The sequence below is a fragment of the Macaca fascicularis genome, chromosome 4 (assembly GCF_037993035.2).
Source record: "Macaca fascicularis isolate 582-1 chromosome 4, T2T-MFA8v1.1".
NCBI lineage: Eukaryota > Metazoa > Chordata > Mammalia > Primates > Cercopithecidae > Macaca > Macaca fascicularis.
In genome coordinates this window covers 56,443,240-56,466,509 of record NC_088378.1, presented here as the reverse complement: position 1 = coordinate 56,466,509, position 23,270 = coordinate 56,443,240, and the positions used below count along the sequence as shown (strand labels likewise).

Sequence of the window (23,270 nt, the reverse complement as noted above, 5' to 3'; positions counted from 1 at the left end):
GACACAAAACTATAGCTGCTTTAAAGAGATAGCACACCATTCGCCGGCCAGACCGCTGAATGAGGAACCTATGGGGCCCGTTTGGCACCCAGAGGAGGGTGGAGCCTCCCTCCTTCCCAGCTTCTTTTGGAACAAGTGTATCCTTGACACATCTGCAATGTTCTAATAGGAAAGACATGGAGCCAGCGTGGAGAACTTTTTATAACACAGCCATACGCTGGATGATCAGAAAAAAAGGAACAAAATGAATAGCATCTGTAAGTACAAACATTTGTGTGCTCACTAAACGCATCCCCTCACTGCTCCAAGTAAACCTGTCACTGCTGGTAGGTAACAGATACTTCACCGGACCCTGTAACAGTTCTTGGGACTACAGAGTGCAGAGTAAATCCTTTCCAAAAGCCATATGGCACAGCTGTGCAGGCACAGTGGCAATGTGCTGCAATAAAGGTTAAAACAAACTTGCAAGGAGCAACTAGACCCTTTGGAGGACTGCTTGAGACCGCCACGCTGATCACAGGATTACAACTCTGCCCTTTGCAGAAGCACTCTCACTCAGCTTGTTTCCCTAGCTCAAAATACACAACACGCTGTCACAATTAACACCCAGACTAAGCCCACTTATCTCCCCCGGCGCCACATAACACCGAGAGATATTTAAACATTTCTCAAAAGCAATTTGAAACTGGAAATGTACTTGCTTGTGAAATTCACACTGGTCTGTCTAACCTAGCGCATGATCAGACATATATGCTTCAGCTTTCTAGGTCGGCTGTGCCACAGCATTAATCTTAAAGTTAAGAGAAGGAAGCCAATCAGATATAAGCTTATGAAAACCAATGTGCAACACTGTCTGAATGCAAGTCCTCCCCAGGAAAAGCCTCCACAATTCACAGCTGAGCCATATATGCTAATTGTCTCAAATTCTCAAAACAATATTCACTATTCTCCAAAAGTTACGCATTTTCACTGGTGAAAATGCCAGGCAAAAAAGTTCAGGGTTACCAGGTAGGGAAGTAAACAGAGGAAGAAGGGCAAATTTAGAGGAATTTAAGAAGGAAAGAGAGAGAAACATAGGCAGGAGCAGCAAAAACTTTTACTTGAAGCAACAGAAAACACATTCTTCCTTTCCCATTAAACGCATTCAGTGACTTACCGGCTTCGGCATTTAGCAAGTCTAAGGGGCAATTCTGAAGACGTCCGGTACCTCCCACCCCCCTCCCCACTCGGAGAGTGTCTTCACTCTTGTGGCATCAACTCCGCAATCTCAAAATTAGGATTAGGCACTCCTGGAACATGTCTCTGTGGAGTTACATGATCAGGCAGGCTCCGCCGTCACAGCTCAGTATCCGAAGGAGAAAGGGGAAGACACTGGATTCAATTAGCTTCTTTCTGCTTGCTGACTGATTCCCCAGTCGCTTGCTAACTGCATAACTTGCAAGAAAGGCATAAGTCATCAGCTCTAAGCAAATCTCCTATTCACCACAAGGAAAAAAGGGAGTGTTGTGCATGGCCAACAATCCCTGTTTTCACTGAGGAAGGCTCTCTGACCTCCTGCTGGCCTCCAGTTCCTTAATTACTGTCTATGGAATTCCAGAGACAGAAAAAAGAACGCGAGAATCTGAGCAAATCCAGGACAAGGAGGACAAGGACTAACCCTTAAAAAGATCTCTTTTGCAGACATTCTTCTGAACACCCCCTTAAGGGAGTAGTCTCAATTGAAAATAGACACCTTCTGATGGCTATTTTTGAAATTACTGAATTAAAACTTATGATTATGGTTTTCTCCTAGAGTTGTCACTTTCTCTCTCCCCATTCCTTTTTAAAATTTTAACAACCAGAGTAAATGTAGGATATTTCCCCTTCATTGGTGCTTCTAAAACTCTCTTAACAAATTGTTTTAATGCCCATTTCAAAGCATCTGAGTTCTCCTGCATTCTAGAAATGTGAGCATGAGGACTGTGTCACAAGATGATCATTTAATTTTCTCAAGGATCTCAGGGGAGCCGCTAGGCACATGCTGTTACTTAAACAGAACATTGTCTAAACAACACAGGACTAAAAACCCATACAAAGTCTCCATGACGTGGGCTGCAAGTCACGTTTGTCTTTTCAGGGCTAAGTTCATTTACTTGGGTAAGTCACTTATTCCCACAGCACAGTTTGAGCTGCTTGTTTCTAGATGTCCCTCCTATTGGGTGAGTCTTGATGTATGATGCTTGAGCCCATCTCTTTATAGGACACCACACAACATAAAATACCTAGCTACACAGGACTCAGGGATGCGTATGAACCACTGTCCCTCCTTAAAATGACAGAAATTTAGAGTTTACCTAAACTAAAAACAGCCAGGCACAGTGGCTCACACCTGTAATCCCAACATTTTGGGAGGCTGAGGCGGGCGGATCACTTGAGGCCAGGAGATCGAGATCAGCCTGGGCAACATGGTGAAAACCTGTCTCTACTAAAACTACAAAAATTAGTCAGGCGTGGTGGCATACACCAGTAATCCCAGCTACTCAGGAGGCTGGGATAGGAGGATGGGTTGAGCCCGGGAGGCAGAGGCTGCAGTGAGCCAAGATTGCCCTACTGCACTCCAGCTTGGGTGACAGAGTGAGACTCCGTCTCAAACAACAACAACAACAACAAAAGGGAATTGGAATACGAAGCTCCCAAGTGGAGGCTCATGTTTTACCGTGCACACGTTACAGGTTCTGCATCAGATCACCAGAGCTCCATCCCCTTTTCCTCGGCTCTTGTCTTGCTCTTCTTCCCTGGGTGGGTTGGCGTCTCTCACTCCTTGCCAAGAATTAAACTCCCTTCTCCCACTCTGTCTTCTGCTCAGAAGTATCTCCTCCCAACCTTTATGGAATTTCCTCTTCTTTCTCCTGCAAGGGCTCACCACACCTTCCCTACACTGCCCAGTTCCCCGTTTCACAAACTGATTCTCCCACAAACTCCCCCTCCCCTGCCACCACCTGATGGCCCAGGTGCTTTCGTGATGTTGTACTTCTAATACTTGGATTTGTCCAAAGCTCACCATTCCCAGGCACTGTGCTCCACATCTGCATACATGATCCCATGTCACAGCAATGGCAGGGGCAGAATCTGAGACTGCATGGTTTTGCTTCTGTGCCACTACCTACTCAACAAGGCCTTTCTTCATCCAAGACTGACAACTGTGCTGCAAAGTTATGCCTACACTTCCTTAAAACTGAGTGTAGGCATTTTCCACTGAATTCCTTCATTACAGGATAAAAACGAAGAAAATGAGAGTACCCCAATCAGACTGGGGTAAAGGGAAGGGGATTAGCCCAAGGTCTCAGGGGTTAGAACAATCTGGGTTTCATTATCAAGTTCTCTAGCAAGTCACTTTACTTTTATGGGTCTTAATATTCCTGCACATAAATTTGGTATAGTAACATTTTTCTTACAGTGTGGTTGTTTTAAATACTATGTACATGAAATCCTTATTGAACTGGAGTTCAATAAGGACTTGATATTTTTACTCTTATTATTATTATTACTATTATTATTATTATTTGAGATGGAGTTTTGCTCTTGTTGCCCAGGCTGGTGTGCAATGGCTCAGTCTCAGCTCACTGCAACCTCCACCTCCCAGGTTCAAGCAGTCCTCCTGCCTCAGTCTCCCAAGTAGCTGGGATTACAGGCACCTGCCACTATGCCCAGCTAATTTTTGCATTTTTAGTAGAGATGGGGTTTCACCATGTTGGCCAGGCTGGTCTCAAACTCCTGACCTCAGGTGATCTGCCCGCCTTGGCCTCCCAAAGTGCTGGGACCACAGGCATGAGCCACCACGCCCAGCCTTATTATTAAGTCTGCAGTCTTCTATTCATAACTCACTAGAGTTCAGACAACACCTAATTTTCACAAACTTTTCTCTTAGGTGCGTGTAAATAGCAAAGACCACTTAAAAACCCAACAACCAGGCAGGGCGCGGTGGCTCACACCTGTAATCCCAGCACTTTGGGAGGCCGAGGTGGGCGGATCACGAGGTCAGGAGTTCGAGACCAGCCTGACCAAAATGGTAAAACCCCGTCTCTACTAAAAATACAGAAATTAGCCGGGCGTTGTGGCACACATTGTAATCCCAGCTACTCAGGAGGCTGAAGCAGGAGAATTGCTTGAACCTGGAAGGGGGAGGTTGCAGAGATCATGCCACTGCACTCAGGCCTGGGTGACAGAGCGACACTCCATCTCCAAGGAAAAAAAACAAAACAAAAAAACAGAACAAAACAAAAACAACCAACAACCAGCCAGGCACAGTGGCTCATGCTTGAGCCACTGTGGCTCATGCCAAGGCAGGCAGATTACTTGAGGACAGGAGTTCAAGACCAACCTGGCCAACATGGTGAAACCCCATCTCTACTAAAAATACAAAAATTAGCCAGGCATAGTGCATATCTGTAATCCCAGCTACTCAGGTGGCTGAGGCACAAGAATCGCTTGAACCCGGGAGGCAGAGGCTGCAGTGAGCCGAGATCATGCCACTGCACTCCAGCCTGACTCCGTCTCAAAAAACAAAAACAGAAAAAACCAACAATCCTTGTACATGTGAAAGCTAGTCATATGGCCAGCATCTGAGGCTGGTTCTGGACAGGCTGTTCAGATACAGAGAAGACTGAGCCAGCACAGGTTCAGATCCCCTCTGTGCCACATGGGGAGAGTGTGTGGCTGCGGGCGTGTTTCTTCTCTCATCTCTAAGACAGGCAGTGAGAAGCATCCTAGGGCTCTCTGGAGGATAAAACGAGACCTTGAATGTGAAGCCTAGAGCTTGGCAGGTAGGGAAGTCCTCGTTCCATGTGAAATACACATGAAGTTCGTGCCCTGATTTATCCAGATACTTTGGAGAGGGTGGCAGGAAGGATACATCCCCACTTCTTCCCCCAAGCGGCCTCTCCTCACAGCACAGGACTTGGGGAGTGTCCTAAGAGGATGGGAGACAGAGCCGACCTTGTCCACCCCTTTTTAACCTCACTGCCACGCCTCTCAGGGGGTGATTCAGGTACTTACCGAGATACTCGATGTTGGGCCCTTTGTGAGGACGTACCATGGCTTGACTTTCAGAAAACAGGAGGCTCCCCAGGCCAGGAGCCTTGTCTGATCTCCTTGCATTCCTAGTACCCACCCATAGTAGACCCCCCCATAAATATCAGTGCGATAACTGTGGAATGAAGAAGTTGAGATTCCCCAGCCCTGTGGCTCCCAGCCCTGGCCATGTGTCAGAGTAAACTGTGGGATATTTGAAAGACTAGACTGAGTCAGGCCACCCTGGGAAGCTCCCTGGTGAGGGACGGATTGGGGGATAGACTTTGTGAGGAAACGCCGCTGCTGGTCCTGTTCTCTGGGTGGCGGGCTTGTACACAGTAGGTGTGCAAATTTGCTGAGAAGGGATTTCAGTATTTGACTCCTCTGGTGAGGAATTGTTCCTCATTAGCTCCTTGGAACAAGGTCCAAAAGCCTTATGGTGGAATATGTGACTGTGCATGGTCAGATTCAGTTTCTGGTACATCGTGCTCCATTCTTCAGATACCACGTGGTGGACAGGGCATCAGAGTACCTGGTCCTCACCCCCTGCTTCCTCGCAGCATCTCAAACACCCCATGCCCATCACTGCCCTGATGGCTCCTCTTCTGCAAACAGCTCTGCTGACTGCATCCACACCCCTAACTCCTACACATCCTTCAAGTTTCAGTCTGCATATTGCCTCCTCTGGAAAGCCCTCCTGGCTTTGCTCCTCATCTCCTTTAGATTAAGTATATTTTATCCAAGGACTTAGCACATATATTGTCATCGCTAGATTCCCTAGCCCATCACTAACTGTCATGCAGACAATGAGCCTGACCACATTCATTTCCACATCTGTATGTTAGTAGCATTTATTGTTTCTGACTACATATGACATATATTACTAAAAATTTGGAGAATGCAAAAATGCACAAAGTAGTAAGAGAAATGACATATCATCCCATACTCAGACAGAAAACTTGCTAATATTTTGGTTTATGCCTTCCCACTTTTTCCCCATACACACACATATGCACACACACACAAAATATACCCTGATGTTTCTGGATGTTTCCTTTTTCTTTGCAAGAAAGAGTGATCTTTGACCTTTACCTTCTCCACCTCCTCTAGTCACTATCAGTGTCCCGAAATCCTCCCTCAGATTACACGCACAGTCTAAGTGGAAATAACACATCTGCCTGTAAGTGGGGACCCTCTCTGAGCCATGGCTGCCTCAAAAGATTTTCCTTCAGAGAAACCCCGGACCCCTGGTGTATACCGTAGCCACACTGTTTTATAGCCCATTTTTTAAAGCTCTATGTTTTGAACATTTTCACATGTCAACAAATATTCAAAACAATACAATGTATTAATGATACAGTAGTATTTAGTCATCAAAGTATACCATAATTTACTGATATCATGGTCCCCATAATTAGACATTTGCCTATTTCCAAATAATCCTGGGATGCACACTTTGTGGTAAAATTTCTAACATATCTAACACTTTTTTTTTTTAGAAAGATGATTCGATTGTAGAATTGATGGGTAAAAGGGTGTGTCTTTAAGACTTTTGATACATATTGACAACTTGCTCTGAAGAAAAGTTGTATTGTTTTAAAATCTCACAAGCAGTTACCAACACTGAGAATTACAATATTCTTTTCCACTCAGATAAATAAATATCTGTGTTTGTGCTAAACAGATATTTCCTGATTGAAATGAATGAATGAATGAATGAATGAATGCACTGATTCAAGGCATCAGGAAAGGCAAGGAATAGCAATAGGAGGAAGCCAACATTCCCTGGATTTATAAACGTTATCATCTAGAAGTCTGAGGGTAGGGAGAGCCCCAAGAGAAGTTCAGAAATATGATTAATGCTAAGGTCAACCGTGACAACTGCATGAGAAAAACACAGAGATATAGGAATTCCGACGTGGGAGGACTCATCTCTGGGTAAGGAAATTGAGGCACACTTCCGTGAGGGGAAGAGGACCTGCCATGGGTTTAGGGACATTTCCATGTCCCTACATGAGTCTAGTCCAGTATTTAGGTGGTCCTGGGGCCCTACTTCTCCCGCCCACCCCAGCCCAACCTTAGATGCCCTCCTATCTAGACAAAGAAGAGCTCAGCTGATGTTGTTGCTTTTATAAACAGCATGTGACACCAATCAACAAGAGCTTCCCAGCCCTCCTCTTCCCCAAGCTTGATTTCATAATCTCTCCAACATGCCTGATCTCCCTCCATGGTCCAAACAGTGATGCACTGAAAGTCCCTCCCTACCTTAGGGGCACTGCACTGATTCTGAGGCCATGGCAGAGGCCTTTTGGTCACAGTCATCGGGTTAATGTGTTATTCTTCGTGCTTAGAAAAATATTAGTCTCACTGTTCAAATAAGTTAGAGTTACTTTAAAGTGTGTTTATGAGTTGCTAGAAGTAACAGTAGAAAATATGAAGCACATTGTGGGTAATTTTTTTTTCTTTTATCACAAAGGAGTCAGGGGAGGACTCATTTGTTTAGTAAGAAATATTTTGCTCATTAGCTGGTGACATCATTGTCCTCTGAAATTAGGAGATTTTTGTGAGCATATGGAAAAAAAAAAGATGAGATTCCATTCTTCTCCCAGAGGTGCAGTGGAACACTGAAATAATCTCTGGCAGTTTCAAAATTAACTAGTTGTTGCCAGATTTGAAGAAAGAGATGGAGGAGGAGGGGGCGGCAGAGAGGAGAAGATAATTACATGATAGTTTTATTTGGAAAAAATATGTGAGAATTTGAGGTAATATTACCATTCCCTAGGGGCAAAGGCTTGTCAGCACTTAATTCACTTAAGAAACTGCTTTAAAATTTAACCATAAAACCAAAGGAGCAGCAAATGGATGTTATGTTCCCTAATCAACTGTAATCTCTTTCTTAAACTCACGAACTTTGAATCGTTTTTAATCGCCCCCATGAGGAGAAGGGAGAAAAATACAAAATCTCAGGAGTCCTACAGCCAGATCTAGGGAGGCTTAAAACAAAAGTGCATCCTCCCACCCCAGTTCTGCAGGATGCCACAAAGCAGAGAATGCCTTTCCTCCTGAATGGGTCGGGGGAGAGAGTGGTAAGTAGAGGAAAGAGGAGTGGCTTCTCCTTCACTCTGTAAATCTTTGGAAGACATTTCTGCCTGGGGCTTTGTCACCCTGACCATAGGTCAGAGAAATGCGTTGTTTCATATTAAATAGGTGAGTTAGGAAACAAAGTGTCCACAGCTCTACAGGTCCCTCTGTTCAGAGTGGGGTAGTGTTATCCAAAGCAAATCTATGGGATCAGACACACTGAAGACTAAAGCAGAACACCAAACCCACTCATTCCCAAGGGCATCCAATTCTCACATGCCATGGAAAAAGGATGATTCAAAACGGGACTGCCAAGTAGGGCAATTACATATGCGTTTAAGGCGCTAGTTTCTGGAGCTGATGAAAGTGTTCATCCCAGAAGCCTTAAGTCTCCTAAGGGATTGGGTGGTGTCTGCAAAGTCACATTACTTTTATGGCATCTTAGGCTGAATGACTCATGGATCAGGCATGATGACTTCTCCGATAGGGCTGCCAAACAACCTTGTCTAGGCAAATGGCAATGTAGAAATACAGAGAACTGATGGAGCCAAATGGCAATGGAGGGAAGCGGGGCCCACCAAGATCATTCCTCCGAGCCAAACTTATGCCACCAGGTCACTGGGCATCTGTCGAAGCTGGAGGAGGGAGGGTCCAATGTTACCTCCTAGACTGACATCTACAACCTTAATCTCCTTATGTTTGCAGGATAAATAAACAAACTTACTTTAAGTTCCACATTGAAGAAATCTAGACTAAATACCTTCAGAGAGGAATTATGTAGAGCTAGAAAGGTTGTTTGTGGTCATCCAATTGGCAAAACTATCAGGTCATGAACTCTGCTGAACACTGAACCACAGAATATTCTTCTCACAACGACTAACGAAACGAGAAAAGCCCCCCAAGAAGAAAAAACAAACAAACAAACAAACAAAAAACACTAAAAACTTGCGCCAAGAGCAACCAAACAAAGAAAGCTATATAATCTAATGTACTGAACTCCACGACCAAGGTAAGAAAGAAATTTCTGAAGCTCACTGGAAAAGGCCCCCAACTTCTACAAAAGCCAGGCTGGCAGGAATCCGCAGAACCCTTTCATGTGACTCCAGATCTGGAAGGAAACAGTGTGGCCTCTTTATCTTTTTCTGGCCTAAGAGCAGTGGAAATGGCTGCAGAAGAGCAATGAGTGAAATGATGGGAAGTCAGGGCAGGCTGTTCTTGATTGAAATACAGCCTCTAAAATTCAAAAAATGAATGAAAGGCAGAATGGCTATATTCCACCAATTACCCCGGCTATGAACCAGGTGGCATAAATTACGATACAGCACATTCAACACAGTTTCAGGAGAGAAAAGGCAGAGTCCAGATATCCCAGTGAAGACCACATTTCACCATATATCATGGCCAGGTTGTAGCAACAACAAACATAAATGGACCACAGAATAAAGCCCTCAACTGTATCTTGAAAGGAGAAAAAAAAATCTATTGTCAGATAGCATGGCAAACAGGTCAAAACATAACCTTCAATATCAGCACAAATAGAGAATGTGATCAGAGCCACCCAAACAGGACCAAGATGAAAAAAAAAAAAAAAAAAAGCATGACAACTGTACAAACAAACTATGGCAAAGAAGGGGGGAAAAAGAAGCATAGATAAAACCAGAAAGCCAATCTTTTGCTCTCAACACTTCATCAGGAGAAAATATAACTCAAGGAACAGGAAGAAATTCCTAATAGTTGCTTCCCTCTATAAAATAATTTAATAAGAACATGAATTCAATTAAATGAGACCTCAAAGACAAGATAAAAAATATAAATGATATAAATTTAAAGTTTGCAGAAACAAGGAAACAACCGATTAGAGAATCAATTTATAAATAAAAATAAGCAAAGAATAGAATCTATAACCCAGAAGTAAAAATACTGATAGAGAGAAATGATTCATATTACTTGACCCAATTTTCTCATATTACCCAAGTTTTCCGATTTACTCAGCTCTTCATCCAGACCTCTGACTTTGCTGCTCCCTCTCCTGACACACATTTCTCCTTCTCCTTGAAAGTTCCTCCTCAGTGTCAACCACTTTCTCTGGGAAGGCTCCCCAGACCCTCCTTGCTGGGGCTTGCTGGACTTTCTGTGTGCACCTATCACAATAGGCAGGAAAATCTCAATGAAGTCCACAACCATGCCATCTATTAGTCTGGCTCCTTTTCTCAAACCCAAGCTCCTTGTGTACAAGGACTTGGCACATAGTAGGTACTCAATAAATGCTTGCACATAAATAAATGAAAGAATGCTCAAGATGGCATTCTTTCAACCTACACTTTGGGTCAAATGTGCAGTGTAAGAAGTGATTTGCATCCTTTTATAAACTAATTATGTGATGCTATTAGCATAATACTAATAATAAATAGTAGAGTGAACATTGAAAAGTGAGGAGTGTGGTGTGGTACAAAGAGGGAGATGAATGGGATTGAGAAGTGAATAAAAGGATATTTTTATATAGATTATACTGTAAAAAAATTTGGTTGTGTTAAAATACTGCTTTCCAAATGATTTGTCTGATGACTACCGTTCTAAGAATTTTGTTGCAGTGAGCCGAGATAGCGCCACTGCACTCCAGCCTGGGTGACAGGGCAAGGCTCGGTCTCAAAAAAAAAAATGAATTTTGATACAATGGGTAATTGTGACAACATTAAAATGAACTCAAAACAAATGATGGGCGACGTATGATTCTAATAAGCAGGCTTAGGTTGGAGATGGACCACAGTGTAAATTCTACATATGAACAACAATAGGGCCTGGGTATCTCCCCAGACCATCCATTAAATAAGGACTGGCACTAGGGCAAATAATTTAACAAGGAATTGACACGTAATCAATCGATAACATTGAACAAGTAATGAAAATCCTCTTATCCCCAACTTCTCCAGGGTTGTTCCCAAGAGCACAATAAGAAACTGGGATTGCAAATGGAAATGCCAATCTCTAAACTGAATTAGATTACAAATATCTGTACTGAAATATAATCAGCTAGTGGGGAAATGTGGCATATCCTCTTTGGTATTTATGTATTAGGTTGGACAAAGGAAATCACCACTTTCATAGGTCAAAAGCTGTCTACTATCTCTAGTTCCACAAGGTTCAACCAAATAAAAGAAACAATAGACCAAATTGTATCCATAATCTATCTTAATTTTTTTAAATAGGTATCCTCAGATTATATAGTATCTGGTTATTGTGTCATTTGTTTTTATCAGTGTGGCCCTTGATATGTTTTTCTTTCTTTCTCTTTTCTTTTCTTTTTTCTAGAGACAGGTTATTGCTCTGTCACCCAGACTGGAGTGCAGTGGCATGAACACTGCTCACTACAGCCTCATTCAGGCAATCCTCCCGCCTCAGCCCCCCAAGTAGCTGGGACTACAACTAAATTTGTTTTGTATTTTTTTTTTTTTTTTTTTTTGTAGAGATGAGGTTTCACCATGTTGCCCGGGCTGGTCTAGAACTCCTGAGCTCAATCCGCCCACTTTGGCCTCCCAAAATGCTGGGATTACACGCGTGAGCCACCACATCCAGCCAGCCCTTAATATGTCGAGGAAGGCCTCCAAGCAGCAAGCACCCTCAACTTCTTACAACTGTAGAAATCAGTAATGATAAAGATGTGCCTGGTTAGTTCCCAAAGTCAAAGAGCCAGATGGGCCTGCCATGAGAGTGCCTTCTGACATAACAGGTATGGAATGCACATCCACACACATCATCAGCACTGTAGGGCCCTAGATTATTTCAGTACAATTAACTACTTACACTTCACAGATAGTACTCCGTCCAAACATGCTTACTAAAACCATACCAGGCCCACCCTTAAACCCACTTACACGATAATACCTTCTGAAATAGGAAACACATTGATTATGTGTTTGGTAAAAGTATAACCAAGTAAACACGCACTTTTACATTAAGCTTGTCCTGACAGTTCTGGCCTCTCTGCTGATACATGAATATAAGCCATTACTACCATGTTAATGGTATGTACAAAAATAGCACTTTTATGGGAACTCAAGTATTTTAAGAATGGCAGTTGACGGGAAGGGCAGAAGATCTTCACATTAAATAACAAAGAGATGAAGTGCCTGGCCACAGATGCAGAGCTAATAGGTGGGCGATTTGGATCTGAGCCCAAGGTCTGACTCAAGTCTGAGCTTAACCAGTCTCCTCTCTTGCCCACGCAGGGCGAAGTCCTGGTTTCCAGGGACTAGTAGAGGCAACAGCTTCCTTCTTGTGTAACTTTGTGGAAACATGGCGATCTTAAGGGACTCAACAAACACATGCCTGAAAACTTTGGCCCCTATCTCGGGGAGAAGACGGAATGAGAGGGCAGAAAAGAAGTGACAAGAAGCCACCTAAGCAATGGCTCCTGGGCAGCTTATAACCAGATGGAACAAAATGGGCATTTCTTAAAACATCTCACTATGTATAGTTTTCCAATGGATTGATTTTTCCTTTAGTCTCACCCTAAGCTGTAGATTAAAGGAATTATTACTTTTACTCTTTTAATAAGAACTTAAATATGTTCCAATTTTACTATCATTTTAGTTTCAGAATCACGGTTTTATTAAAATACAGAGTAATATTTCCTCTGATAATCTCCTACCCAGCCAAATAAAATGAAAATTTATAAGAATTATTCATAAAAATCAGAATAATCATATGAAGGTCTCAAACACATTAAAAGACTAAGATCAGTGTGCATTATTTCATGTTTTTAAATTTTTTTTACTTTTTTTTCTTTTGAGACAGGGTCTCACTCTGTCACCCAAGCTGCAGTGCAGTGGTGCAATCATAGCTCACTGCAGTTTCAGCCTCTTGGGCTCAAGAAATCCTCCCGACTCAGCCTGGTAGCTGAGTAGCCTCAGTAGCTGGGACTACAGGCATGTGCCACCATGCCCGGCTAACTTTTTTATTTTATATAGAGCCCATGCTGGTCGTGAACTTCTGGCCTCAAGTGATCCTCCTGCCTCAGCCTCCCAAAGTGCTGGCATTACAGGCATGGGCCACTACACACAGCCAATAAAAGTTAATTTTAACATAGTTACGTGTAGAAAGATTTTTGAAAAGGGTTCATCTACACAAGGTAATACTGCATGCATGGTATACAGAATTGCTGATACCTGTCCCAAGGATACAGGGCATAAATGCCTTCTGATAAATTATTGCTATGTCCTGTTTCTTCTTTCTCCTGGTCATATTATAAATCAAACAAGTAAACTCTTCTTCTGTGTGAGAAATAAAGAACTGAAGAACATGAGCCTAAGACAACCATTAGAGCTTCAATAAGTAGAACCATTTTCTAGCTGTAAACCAAAAAGCAGCCAATTAGAACCCTTTTAAATTTAAACCCACATACTCAGAGTTATGAAAAGATTCCTTAGGAAAAGAGATGCAGTGGGGGAAAAAAAAGTAAACGCCATTAAAAAGCAAAATGCTTATTCAGAAATGAAAGTTATTTTAATACTTGGAATCTATCCTCTCTTAAACTTGCTTATTAAACACACCTGTAATTCCAGCACTTTGGGAGGCCGAGGCAGGCAGATCACCTGAGGTCAGGAGTTCGAGAACAGCCTGGCCAACATGGTGAAACCCTGTCTCTACTGGAAAAAAAAAAAAAAAAAAATTAGCCAGGCATGATGGTGCATGCCTGTAATCCCAGCTATTCTGGAGGCTGAGGCAGGAGAATCGCTTGAACCCGGGACGTGGAGGTTGCAGAGAGCCGAGATCACGCCACTGCACTCCAGCCTGGGTGACAGAGCGAGACTCCTTCTCAAAAAATAAATGAATAATTACAAGAAGAGAAAGACAGCAGAAATAAAATCCATCATTTTCTTGGGGATACTTTCACTGTATCTACAGCGCCAACTCAAGTACTATGGTATGTGTCACTCTTCACATAATTTATGCATCTAATCAATATCCACTGCCATCCAAGTCAGCAAAACTATAAAAATCGTACACATTTTTTTAGATTGCTGGGAATATTTATAGGTGGGAGCAGATTTTGTAAATTCATCATATGCTGCCATTAAAGAAATCTTCTTTGTGGTCAGACTTCTACATATGATGAAGCTAATGATATCGGTTTATATGTTAACACCTTTGAAATGTAAAAATAAAACTTCCAGTAAATTTTAACCTAAAGATAGTGTCTGAAAGTTATTCTAGTAAAAAAAAAAAAAACTCAAAATAAACACAGCAAGAATAGTCAATCTTTAAAATTTTGAGTTGAGCTCAGAATAGCAGATTCTAAAAAAGAGGACAGTGGTTATACAAGTAGACGGATGCTGCCACTCTGCTCCAGAAAGCAGTGAAATCACAAATGCTCAGGCCACCTATGAGTGTGTGCACTGTTCTTATGCCATATTCTGTAAAAAGGGATTATACTGTTAACCTTTTCTTTTTTCATAATGGAAATTAAGCCATTTACCACAAGAACCACTTAAAAGGAACTTCTGCCGGTGTCCTGGCTTTCGGCACATACCAGAATTGTTATTAATAAATTATCTTTCAGAATGTTCTATTTCGAGTAGGGCTGTGACTACCTTTCCTTCCAAAACTTCAAACCTGAATCCTCTGGCTTGAAGACCATGTCTGTTACTAAGGCAGGTGAAAGGACATTGAAAATTCTATGTAAAACCTGGCCACTGGAGAGGGACATGTTTATGGTTTACAATTTTAGAAAGTCCCAAAAAGATTTAAAAGGTGCCAACTGAAAGATCTTATAACCTTGGGATATTTTAGTTGAGACTTTGGAAGTCCTCAATCGAGGAAACACTGAAAATAGCTCCACAGCGTTCTGTGTCTGTTGTCCAAAGTTTTGGACACAGTTCAACCACATGGCTCTCTACACCACAAACCAAATTAGCGACAAAAAGGTACATATGGTTGAACGGAAGGCTATGAAGAGTGCACACATGGAGGTAAGGTGGTGTTATAAGGCCAAAATTATAACATTCTTTTTTTTTTTGAGATGGAGTCTTGCTCTGTTGCCAGGCTGCAGTGCAGTGGCGTGATCTCGGCTCACTGCAACCTCCACCTCCTGGGTTCAAGCGATTCTCTTGCCTCAGCCTCCTGTATAACATTCTTTGCACAAATATTTCCCAACTCTAAAACTCCCCAAAAGCAAAAGTGATGAGTTATGAAACGATGACTTGCTTTACTCACTCACAACATTTCCCCAGGGGTGCACCATCCTGGTAAGGAAACTCCAGCTACAGAAACACAATTCCAGCTTTTCCTGGAACACATTTTTCTATAAAGTGAAAAATCTACCGAACGGTAAAGACGACTCTAGCCCATCTTGCACTTCGTTGCCAAGGTTGTTGCTTCATTTTTCTTCATACATTACATATATTCTTAAAACATTTTAAATAAGATTGCCATCAAATGATCTCTCATTTGGAAAGATCTTTCACAGCAAACATTTTAATTAGTATTCAAGTACCAGGTATAGATCACTAACTCTTACCCACCAGCTTTCTAAAAACAGAAAAACTATGATTTACTACAACTTACATTAGTAAAAAACTAGAACACCCGGTAAAACAGAGATCATAATTTCTTTAAATGTCTTCTTAACTAGAAAATAAACTGAACCTTAGTGCACAAAGCTTGAGAACTCTTACAATCATCCCTCCTTGCAGGAGGCAAAGGAAAAAATAAACTTACCAAAGTAAATTAAAATGAAAAATAATAAAATAAATGTGCAGACATTTAATAAGAAATACAGCTAAGCTCTCAACCAAAAATCTCTTTTAAAACTTTTAGCACTCCCAACATAAGTTTATTATTAATGGAAAACAGCACAAAACAGATTCTTCTCTGGCAAAGGGAAAGCTATTTTTCACTTCCCCTGTAACTATCTTTAGTACTTTACACTCTTGGAAACTAGGAATGTGCATATGGATTTATTGTGAGGCAACACGCAATTATCTAATTTCAGCGATGGGGGTGGGGAAGCCTATGAAATCAATGCAAATGAAATCCTAAGGCATGACAGGCATCAATATAGGCATTGAAGTCTGGTGACAAAGGCCTTATGATCCCTAAAACTTTCATGGCCTAGGCCTTCCTGATTCGAGCCAGTGGGCTATTCACATCTCTGTATTCTAGAAAGGAATTGATAGAAAACAGAAAAGCTCCGGCCCTTGCACGAAAAATATTCAAAGTGCCTATAGCCTGTGGTGGCTGAATTCTGAAATTAACTGCTCTGCCATAGTGGCAAATCTAAAATAATGTGAATGAATATTTTGGATGGGGTTTCTGGCCAACTCTTCATAAAAATGCAAAACAGGCTAAAGCCAGGGTAAGAGGGGCAAGGGTCATATATATACCTTAGGATTACAATCAAGTTTAAGCAAACTTCAGTGGTGATGGTGGTGGGTTGTAGCTCTGAACAGCATGACCAGAGGTTGGCATGGGTGTTGGCAGAGAGTCAGCTAGCAAAATATACAGGGTAAATCAACTGCTTCAAAAAACTGCATTGCTGACTAGCCTATCATCACCTACGCCTCTCAGCCAAAAGAGAAGTCACTCTTCAGAACTTCTGGAAGTCTGTGCTCTGAGAGGAGGAAGCATATGGTATTTCTGGCCCTAGGTCTAACAAAGACAGGCTGAATTTATTTGCGAGCCATCTATGAAGAAATAGTTTGGTAAGAAGTTAGTAATACAAATGTGTACATGGCATCTCAAATCTGTGTGCACACACATGAGTGTGATTTTGTTTTATTTATTTATTTATATATATTTTATGAGACAGAGTCTCACTCTATTGCCCAGGCTGGAGTGCAGTCCTGTGATCTTGGCTCACTACAACCTCTGCCTCCTGGGTTCAAAAGATTCTCTTGCCTTAGCCTCCCAAGTAGCTGGGACTATTGGCACAGGCCACCATATCTGGCTAATTTTTTATTGTATTTTTGTAGAGATGGGGTTTCACCACGTTGACCTGGATGGTCTCGAACTCCTGACCTCAGGTAATCCGCCTGCCTCAGCCTCCCAAAGTGCTGGGATTACAGGCGTGAGCCACTATGACTGCCACATGGGTGTGATTCTAACCTCTGCTCTAAAGCATTAACTGTCAGAACAGGACCTGTCTCTTTCTCCTTTACTTTTATAACTCAAGCATCTAGCACAATGCCTGCTATATAGCAAGGGCTCTATAAATGCCTCCCAAATGAACAGAGAAATGCTGAAGAGAATGAAATGTTCCAACTATTAAGAAGAACTCATTTCATTCTCACAATTTATATCCAGGTAATGGTTCTGACTAGCCCTCTGAAAGGGGTCTCATAAACCAATGCTTAATAATGCTTTCTTAGCAGCTTATTCTAAATGCTTGATAATACTTATATTAACTTTCTCCTAAACAAGACAAGCTCCTCTCTTTGAAGTCTAAGTGGGTGAGCTTTTACTACAGTCCTGTTTCTCTGAATGGACAAAGTCTTTTAACCTTTCCCTTGACTCAGATGCTATTAATCAGGGCAGTATACAGTGAGTCTGATACTAAGGGACCCAGTATGGACAACTGAGTCTTTGTTTTCTCCCCCAAGTTGGGTTTGAATTGGTCCTGAGTTACTGTATTTATTCCTCGTGATCCTTTAGGTTCATGATGTACATCTACATTATGTTAGACTTTAGGACTTGAGGATTAGAGACCCAAAAAGGCACATTGAAAACCATGGACACGGCTCTTTTGATTACCTCATTGTCCCAGGACACATTGCTGGCTGGCCTATGACACATTTATTATTATAAACGGTAATGTCTCAGTCACTTTCACACAAAAGTAAACCAGACAGGGCTTTCAAATTCATAATCCTTTGTTTTTTAGCTGCAATGGAAATCTGGTGCTTGATTCAGGAAACTGGGAGATGATGGAAGGATTATATTTATTTCTGATAAACCGCCATTTGTTGCTTAGATACTAAAAAAGATAAAGATTGAATCTGTAGTTGCAAGACATAAAACATGCTTTTAAAGCAGCCAGGAAGAATGAATGTTCAGGCCAGGTGCGGTGGCTCACGCCTATAATCCCAGGACTTTGGTAGGCCGAGGCAGGTGAATCACCTGTCAAAGGTTCGAGACCAGCCTGGCCAACATGGTGAAACCCTATCTCTACTAAAAATAGAAAAATTAGCTTGGCATGGTGGCGCATGCCTGTAATCCCAGCTAATCGGGACACTGAAGCAGGACAATTGCTTGAACCCAGGAGGCAGAAGTTGCACTGAGCCAAGAAGTTGCAGTGAGCCGACATCACGCCACTGCACTCCAGCCTGGGTGACAGAGTGAGACTCCATCTCAACAACAACAACAACAACAACAGAATGAATGTTCAAATATAATGCTCTTCTTGAAATATTTCTGTAGGAGCTGGACATTGGAGAGACAGAATACAGTCTTCCTTGCCCAAGGGGGTCACTATTTCCAAGGAGGCTGAAATATGTACAATCAATTTTGATATTCTAGGATAACTGTTTAAGTTTGATCTATAAAGCCAGTTTAACAAAAGCATATAATAGGAAGCAATAAATATGCTTGAGGACGGGAAGGAAAGTTTCAGAGAGGAAGGAACAGCTGGACTCCACCTTGAAAAACTCAGATTTTCACCAGGAAAAATTTGGAGGAAAACATTTTAGATAAAGAAAATTATGTGAGTTAAAGTGCAGAAGAATGAAAAGTACAAGGTTTGTTCAGTCATGCATATGAGGTCCAATATGTCTGGCATAGAGGGTATTGGGTGTGGAGATAGAATATGAGATTTAAGAAATTGATTAAAGCCAGATCACATAGAATTTTAAGTGTGCCAAGAAGTGTGGAATTTATCTTATAGAAATGGAAAACCATCAGCCTTTTCAAAACATAATTGCAAGAAAAGACGGATGTTTTAGAAAGGTGACTGGTTGTATGGAACACAGATAGGAAAAGACAAGAGACTGAAGACAGGGAGATGGGGTTGTTTCCAAATTTTAAGGGTAAGATAACCTAAAAAACAAAACAAAACTATGTAATACATGAAAAGAGGTAATTCCTTCTGTTTCTGCTCCACACATTGTGAAGGCGACACCTTAAAATGTCTTTATGAGGCCGGGCACAGTGGTGCACGCCTGTAATTGCACTGTTTTGGTCATATTGAAACAGTATGAATAATATAAGGTATGTAAGATGGAAAGGAAAAAGTTAAATTATTATTATTATTATTTTTTGCAGAAGACATGATCTTGTTTTCTTGTTTTTTTATTTTTATTTTAATTTTTTTATTTTGACACAGGATGGGGTGCAGTGGTAAAATCACAGCTCACTGCTTCCTTGGCCTTCTGGGCTCAAGCGATCCTCCCACCTCAGCCTCCTGAAGACATGATCTTATATATAGAAAACCCTAATACTACGCGTGCCACCCCCCCCGCCCACACACAGCCTACATAACTAATAAATTCAGCAAAGTGACAGGATAGAATATCAACACATGAAAATCCACTGCATTTTTATACAGTAGCAATGAACAACTTGAAAAAAATTTAAAAAGCATTGTCATTTACGATAACATCAAAAAGAATAAAATATTTAGAAATAAACTTAATTAAAGAAGCAAGACTTATATACTGAAAACTGCAAAATACTGCTGAAAAAAATTAATGAAGACTTAAATAAATGGAAAGATACCCTATGTTCATTGACTGGAAGATTTCATATAGTTAAAATGACATTACCCAAGTCAATCTAAAGATTCAATGCAATTCCTATCAAAATCCCAATGATATATTTTTCAAAAATAGAAAAGCTCAAACTAAGATTAATGTGGAATCTCAAGGAACCTTTAAAAAAAAAAAAACAAAAAAAAAAACCTTAAAAAACAAGAACAAAATTGGAGGTGTCATACTTCCTAATTTCAAAACTTACTATAAAGTTATGGTAATCAAAACAGCATGGTACTTGCAAAATGACAGAGGTAGTCCAAAGGAACAAAATAGCCCAGAAATACATCATCACATATGTGATCAATTAATTTTCAAAAAGTATGCCATGACCATAAAATGAGGAAAGGATAGTCTTTTCAACAAACGGTTCTGGGAAAACTGGATATCCACATGCAAATGAATGAAGTTGCACCCATACATCTCATCATATACAAATATTAACTCAAAACAGGTCAAAAACCTAAACCTAACGGCTAAAACTATGAAACCCTTAGAAAAAAACAGAGGGCAACATCTTCATGATATTAGATTTGGCAATGATTTTTTGGATATGACACCAAAAGCACAGGCAACAAAAAAACAAATAGACACACTAGATTTCAAAATTTAAAAGTGTGTGCATCAAGGACACTATCAAGAGAGCTAAAAGGTAACCCACAGAGTTGGAGGAAATATTTACAAATCATATATCTGATAAGGGATTAATATCCAAAAAATAGAAAGAACCCCTGCAACCTAACAATAGCAGCAAAACAACATAACTGAAGACTAGGCAAAAGACTTCGACATTTCTACCAAGATGATACGCAAATGGCCAATGAACATACAAAAGATGCTTGAGGGAAATGCAAATCAAAATCATGATGAGATACCATTTCACACCATTAGGATAATTATTATCAAAAAATTATAATAACAAGTGTTGATGAGAAAGTAAAGAATTTGGAACCTTTGTAAATTGTTGGCAAGAAGGTAAAACGATACATCTACTGTGAAAAAAAAATATGGCGGTTCCTCAAAAAGGTAAATACAGAATTACTATATGATCCAGAAATTCTACTCCTAGGTATGTGCTGGGTATGTGCAAAAGAATTGAAAGCAGAGACTCTGAGATATTTGTACACCAGTGTTCATAGCACCATTGTTCATAATGGCTAAAAGCTGGAAGCAACCTAAGTGTCCATTAACAGATGAATGTACGAACAAAATGTGGTATACACATAAAGTGGAATATAATTTATCCATAAAAAGGGATGATGTTCTGATACATGCTGCAGCATGGATGAACCTTGAAGGAATTATGCTAGGTGAAATAAAGCAGACACACAAAGACAAATATTGTATAATTCCACTTATATGAGCTACTGAGAGTAGTCAAATTCACAGGGACAGAAAAGTAGAACAGTGGCTGCCAGGGGCAGGGTGTGTGTGGAGGTGGGTGAGGCAGGGGTGAAGGGAGAGTTATTGTTTAATCAGAACAGACTTTCTGTTTGAAATGATGAAAAACTTCTGGAAATAAATTATGATGCTGGTTGCACAGCAATGTGAATGTACCTAATGATCAATATCATTAACAGTATCAGTATCACCAAACACTTTAAAATAGCTGATATGGTAAATGTCATGTTACGTATACTTTACTGCAATAAAAAAAAAATAAAAAACAAACCCCCAGCATGATAACACTATGTGGACTGTAGCTGAGTCTCTGTCAGGTAGAGAAAATAAGCAACCTATATGAACAGACACTTCTTTGCAGACCCAGGTGCGAGTTGGAAGTTGCGAAAAGAAATCCAAAGTCTAAAATGGTGAAGACTGTCCCTTATCAGTATAGGTGATCAAGATGTCAAAGACATGGTAAACTCACATTGCAGTTTGATGAGCCATCAAATGTTGGGTAAGAACCATCTGGCCAATCGGTAGGGTCCAGGGCAGCCGACTGCCGGTGCTGGGCCTCGTATTCCTTGAGCTGCAACAAGAAGAAATGGATACTGAAATGGAAAGAATGGCCAGACACTGGCCAGACCTTTCACAAGGAAATGACTCAAATAATACATCTAGGTTCCTGGTTCACAATCTTGTGCTCAAGCAGCAGAGAGATGACTTTGGGTACCTTCTTCATGCCAGTGTTGGTAACTAAGTGCCAGCCAAAGACACCTTTCCCAAAACCAAGAGGAAGATAACCACCCTGCCCTATGAGTTTTCATCTAAGTCAAATCAACAGGCAAAATGGACTCTTTGTATCCTGTGTTCCAGAAAGAATTTTCACTTTCCCCCTCCAACATCAACACTTATGTTTCCTCAGCTTGATTACAAAGAAATTGTCTGTAGTTTGGCCTCTGAATTACCTTCCCAAGTATGTAAGTCAAAAACATGCACGTCCTTTTTAGGAAGAGAAAATGATAGACTACAGACATTTTAGTGAAATGGGGTCAAACCCTGAAACATTTTATATATATTTGTTGTTGTTGTTGAGACAGGGTTTCACTCTGTTACCCAGGCTACAGTGCAGTGGTGCAATCATGGCTCACTGCAGACTTGACCTCCCAGGCTCAAACAATCCCACCTCAGCATCCCAGGTAGCTGGGACTACAGGCGTACACCATCATGCCCACCTAGTATTTTTCTTTTTTTTTTTTTTTTGTAGAGATGGGGTTTCGCCATGTTGCCCAGGCTGGCCTCAAAATCTTGAGCTCAAGTGTTCCACCCCTTCAGCCTCCCAAAATGATGGGGTTACAGGTATGAGCCACTACACCCGACCCTGAAACAGTTTTAAAAATCACATGCTTGTCTTGTTCAAAACGGCTTCAAGTTGCTAGTCCAATGTTATAACCTAACAAACATTATGGGGTTATTGGAGACCTTTGAGGATGGTCTCTCTCTATTGAGATCTTAGAGATACTGAAAGTTTAGGTTCAGAAACAAGGTTTCTAGTTTTTGAAAAACACAGAAAGACAATTGAAATCCTATAGCAGGCCAGGCGCAGTAGCTCACACCTGTAATCCCAGAACTTTGGGAGGCCAAGGCGGGTTGGTTAACCTGAGGTTAGGAGTTCGAGACCAGTCTGGCCAAGATGGTGAAACCCTGTTTCTACTAAAAATACAAAAATTAGCTGGGTGTGGTGGCGCACACCCAATACTGAGTACTGAGTAATCTCAGCTACTCAGGAGGCTGAGGCAGGAGAATCGCTTGAACCTGAGGAGCAGAGGTTGCTGTGAGCTGAGATCATGCCACTGCACTCCAACCTGGGTGACAAGAGCGAAATTCTATCTCAAAAAAAAAAAAAAAAAGGAGGAAGGAAAGAAGGAAGGCAGGAAGGCAGGCAGGCAGGCTATAGCAAAGTGAGCAGATTTACTTTAAAAAAATTTTTATAACTTCTTTTACCATATTTCCCAAATA

General features: G+C 41.2%; 1 protein-coding gene across 6 annotated transcripts in view; it reads right to left on the bottom strand.

The window, feature by feature from the left end:
* The window catches only part of SASH1 (SAM and SH3 domain containing 1), a 289,530-nt gene that overhangs the window by 41,289 nt on the left and 224,971 nt on the right, over window positions 1–23,270 (bottom strand). For 4 of the 6 annotated variants that reach the window (XM_045390350.2, XM_074037208.1, XM_045390348.2 and 1 more), the window contains exon 8: window positions 21,739–21,840. In XM_045390350.2, the coding sequence (XP_045246285.2) occupies window positions 21,739–21,840 (102 nt within the window). Of the gene's footprint in view, window positions 1–1,156; window positions 1,549–21,738; window positions 21,841–23,270 lie in introns of those variants that run through there. The other 2 variants (XM_045390353.2, XM_045390354.2) reach the window with 1 other exon arrangement.